We start from the raw sequence: 5000 nt of genomic DNA on the forward strand, positions 1-5000 counted from the left end.
CTGTATCACTAGTGTCTCCTCCTCATGTACCTTCCTAGCCTGGTTGTACTCGACGGTGTGTTTTTGCTTCAAGTGGTGAAACAAGTTCTTTGTGTCTCCACCGTCAGCGTTAACAGTTTTCTTGCATTTTTTGCAAAAAATTGTGCTTTTTGGAGGTCTGACTTCTTGTAACCAAACCACCTCCATACTATTGAAGTAGCTCCTTTTTCGGTACTATATCTTCACCATTGGAGGCTGACATGCTGCTCTTGCTTTTAGGTGTTGTTGCTGTGCGTGCAAGGGAACGTAAACGCGCCATACATCATCGTGCCGCCGCCGTCGCTATGTGTGTTGTTATGGACGGTATGATAGGGCACACCCCTATTAGGGACAGAGCCTAAATGTTTTACTGCATGAACTCAACAAGACATTTTGAAATATCAGAATAAATTCAACAACAACGTTCTAAGTGCTTAAAAAACAGATGTGACAAACTGGCAACAGAGAATTCCTGCTAATCAACTGACTGACGGACTCGATCACAGCTGCTGGTTATTTCTCTGTACCATCATCAGGATGGAAGTTCAAACTCTCGACTCAGATTAGCAGGTTCAAGCCATCGATAAGATAAGGCTCAGGCTCAGGACAATATAAACGAAGTACAAACTTTTTTTTAGAAAGTAATTTTTGTGCATTTTAACAACAGAAAGAAAAGATATAACTAAATGTAGCCTATTTAACCCTTCTGGACACTTCACAAACACTACATTAATGTTAGATAAAAAATATATCAGATTAATAACTTTTATCTGCATAAATCTGTTAATCAACCTTTGTTCTAATCAAAACTACTAAATAAAAAAACAAAAAAATTATTACTTTTTAATTAGTAATGTCACTAAATTCATCATTAATTTCTCTCAATTAAGTTGTAGCATATTTTGCCATTGTTTGTGATTTATTTATTACTTATTTGTGAATAAACAACATTCACCTTTTTAAGCTGAATCTCATTTTTAGTGGATATTAACGGACCTTAACCTGGGATTCTGGACTACAAAAGATTTATAAGATTTTACTGAGCCACAAAAGCTAGAAATATTTTTACTTTTAATCTCTAACACGTCATTTGTTTAAAGGACTGTTTAAAGGACTGCACTTGTGGTTATTAGCAGAATAAGTGATATTAAAATATGGTAAACATAATATTCAAAAATGACGAATACAATTAAAATAACTTCCATACCCCAGAATCCATACAGCAGCTAAACCATCTGAAGGGAAACTAAAAGCTTTGTGTGATGTGTTGCTCTCACCCTGTAGTTTCTTTAGCACCGCCACCTCCATCTTGAGCACCTGTTTGGGCTGCTGAGCTGATTCCACCTTCAGAGCCACGTTCTCCTTCGTCAGCAGATCCAGAGCCTCATAGATCTCTCCGAATCCTCCACCCCCGATCTTCTTCAGCTACACAACACACAGCAGGCACACCACTTTTTTGTTTACAGCAATAAAGAAAACTAATTTACTAAACTCATGGTTTCTTCTCTTTGTTCAGCAGGTGGACATTTAAAGGAATAAAACGTGTGCGGTGTGTGAGCATGTGTGTACCATAAGGAACACCAAACACCTGAATATCACATCACAATAATGTTTGGGGATAAAGAGAAGCACTTCTAAAGAGGGTTTTCTCTAAACAAGGACTATGCTAATGTGTCCCAGTTTGTGTCCCAAATCAAATCCCATCATCATACTAAATAAAGTTATACTTGTCCAGGTCAGGTACATGCTCTGTAGTGTACAGGCTGCCTCCATATGCTAAGGTCATGCACTGTGGCACACTTTGTAATAAAGTAGGATGTGATTTAGAACACAGCCCATGTATAAAATTAATAAGGAACGGCTGCATGTACGTGTGCGTGCGACTACACCGAAAACTACTCTCCTACATAGCGTTTGACTATTTTGCACTACACTTGGTGTGTGAGTGTGTGTAAGGTGTGAAACAGCAGGTGTTTTAGGACAGGTGTAATCAAGGTTCGATGTAATAATAATAATAATAATAATAATAATATTTAAAACACTACTGAATTAATGAAATGCAGTTAAGTAATAGTATGTGTTTTGAAACACAGCCCATCTGTATGGTTGGAGTGTGAGTTAACGAGCACACACACACACACACACACACACACACACACACACACACACACACACACACACACACACACACACGACCTGGTTCGGTACATTATTCCTCACTTTCCTTAGCCTGTGTGGTCTGATCAGAAGAAAGCTGCCTATGCAGGAAGCACATCTGTGTTCCTAAGATAAAATCTGTCCTGATCTAAAGCAGCGCTTCTTAATTATTTTTTGTTAGGAAGAAGTAAACATTTCGACTGTATAGAATATAATTTGTCTATAAAGTTGTTATAAGTACGTCTGCATAACATTGTATCCTTATTAAAATTAAAGAAAACAAAAAAAAGAAAAAAAGAAATAAATATAGATCAACTTACAACAAAGAATAACTTTATTAAGATTTACATTTACAGCATTTAGCAGACACCCTTATCCAGAGTGACTTACAACTGAGCAACTGAGGGTTAAGGGCCTTGCTCAGGGGCCCAGCAGTGGCAGCTTGGTGGACCTGGGGTTCGAACCCATGACCTTCCGATCAGTAGCCCAACACCTTAACCACTGAGCTACCACATCCCTAGATTGTTTTTAGTCTGTAACAAAAAAGGCCTAAAGTGCATCAATTTGCCTGAAATTAAAAAAATTGCAATCCTTTTTTAAACTGTAAACATTTTTTGACCATTTACTGAAAAATAAAATTAAATATAATCAATAATAATAATAAATTCAAATTGATCAGCAACATTATATAATCAGCACAAATATAAAACACTTTGACCTTCAAAACAAAAATTAATAAAACAATTTGTGCTGATTTTTTTTTTTTTATCAAAATGAGGAAGTCAGGATTAATGGCTACAATGAGCAGGTTTTGCAGTTCACAGCTTTTTGTACTGTAACTCTCAGCTCCTGCTCAATGTCCCACTGGGACCTGTACTTGGTCTTCAGTGCAGCAACAGCAGAGAAGTCAGTGTCACAAAGATAAGGTGTTGCAAAAGGAAGAAGAAGCCCATGGCCCTCTGCCCTAAGAGTGGATACTGCCTCTGTACTCAGAGACCATGTCTAATGCTGCAGGCAGTATCAGCTCCTCTGGGTGGGAGTGGGGTTTTTTTTGCACTGAGTAATTTGGTACACCACCTTATATGATGCTAACAGCGCTGTCTGGTTTACTGAAGTAGCAGTCACAAAGCGGGACGATTGTTGGCAATATTCATCACGTTTTCGCTGAAAAAACTCAAGCGGCTTATCGGTGGCTCAAGTGGTTCCCCGAGGTCACACTGGGGTAAGCTGGCATCTCCCCGAGCCCCCACAGGGGGGTGCCCCACTGTTTGAGGACTGATCTAAAGTCATGCTGTTTTGTTATTTTGGGGTAAAATAAAGATTTGGTAAAAACACATTGAATAGTCAGAATAAATAAAATTGAGACTATTATGTAGTCATTTATGATTGTTATTATTGTTACTTGATCACTGATAATTCATTTATTATGTGATTATTATTTAGTGAACAATGTATTTTGATTTATATTAGTACCAGATTACTATATGCACTGTTTCTTTAAATATAATGTGCTGTACTTTAAGCATGTTACATTTCATTTATTTAAAATTAAATTATTTCAGGGAGAAATGTGAGACTATATTATAGGAATTTTGTGTCTTTTCAGCAGACGGTAATTACAGAACTTTCCCCTTATAAGAAACTGGATTCCTTAATGTTTTGGTTATTAATCATCGTCTCAGTACTGAACGCTGAAACACGGAGATCACAATAATAAAACCCTGAAACTCTCAGGAGTCTGATTGGCCCTTGATTTGCCTTGTTTTGTTAATCGTTCCTTGTTTTTTCTTCTCACCCTGACAGCTACTATTCCTAGCAGAAACATTTAAATCAGCATTCTAATAAAACTTTTGTATTCAGGGCTGCAAAACTGTCAGGGGTGAAAATGGCATTTAAATGACAGAGACACAGAGATTTAATGGTGTAACATTCCAGCCGGTTTTCATTACAGGTCATTTCACTATCATTAAGTTTCTAAGTGATTAAATGAACACCAATTTTTACGTTACGTAAACTGACGTTAGACATCAATTTCCAAAATTTATGCAATGTTCTATAAATCTTACCAAGACAGCTGAGGTCGAAGCAAAATATCTGAGGACAACTAGGCTCCTGTCTACATCAACACAGATTTTGTTATAAATATATCACAAACTCAGTAAGAGGGAAACAGACCACTGTAGATCTTACATTCAGCAGTGAAATGAACTGCTTAAATAAACTAGAACTTTTAATAGAAAATAGAAACTCCACTATAATTAGGTCAAACATTTCACAAACTGATTTCAGAGTAATAGCCCAACACACACACACACACACACACACACACACATCAGCATTTAAACTGAAATGCCATCATTTACAGCAGACACAAATTTGTTCTACAACAAACTTAATTAGCTACAAAAAATAAATAAAAAGTTAACCTTCCCAATAAAAATGACTACTTCAAGCAGAGTTTGCGTACCCTCAGATGGTTCCTTGACATATTCTATGGAAGTGAAACATCTCAAAGTTAGACATTAGGAGTACGACTGGTTGAAGGAGGGAAAAGAACATGAAGCTAATCCAATCAGAGGCAAAGTGAGAGACACTCCAAATCTGATGACGTGGTTGAAACGCAGCCTCATGCTTTGCTACCTGTCCCCATACCTCCATAAGGTGCCTTCATCTTAAACAGAAAAATAAACTAGCAATATGAAGGGCCTGTATGAAGGGCCTGTATGAAGGGCCTGTATGAAGGGCCTGTACAGTATGAAGGGCCTGTATGAAACGCCTGTACTGTATGAAGGGCCTGTATGAAGGGCCTGTATGAAGGGCCTGTA

The 5000-nt window shown here is 37.5% G+C and overlaps 1 protein-coding gene across 2 annotated transcripts in view; it reads right to left on the reverse strand.

Annotated features, from left to right (window-relative positions):
- Positions 1–5000, reverse strand: part of ttbk1a (tau tubulin kinase 1a) — a 47475-nt gene that overhangs the window by 28676 nt on the left and 13799 nt on the right. For both annotated transcript variants that reach the window (XM_060859232.1, XM_060859231.1), the window contains exon 4: positions 1296–1443. In XM_060859232.1, coding sequence (XP_060715215.1) covers positions 1296–1443 — 148 coding nt within the window. The remainder of the gene's footprint in view (positions 1–1295; positions 1444–5000) is intronic.

Source organism: Tachysurus vachellii, chromosome 23 (assembly GCF_030014155.1).
Source record: "Tachysurus vachellii isolate PV-2020 chromosome 23, HZAU_Pvac_v1, whole genome shotgun sequence".
Lineage (NCBI taxonomy): Eukaryota > Metazoa > Chordata > Actinopteri > Siluriformes > Bagridae > Tachysurus > Tachysurus vachellii.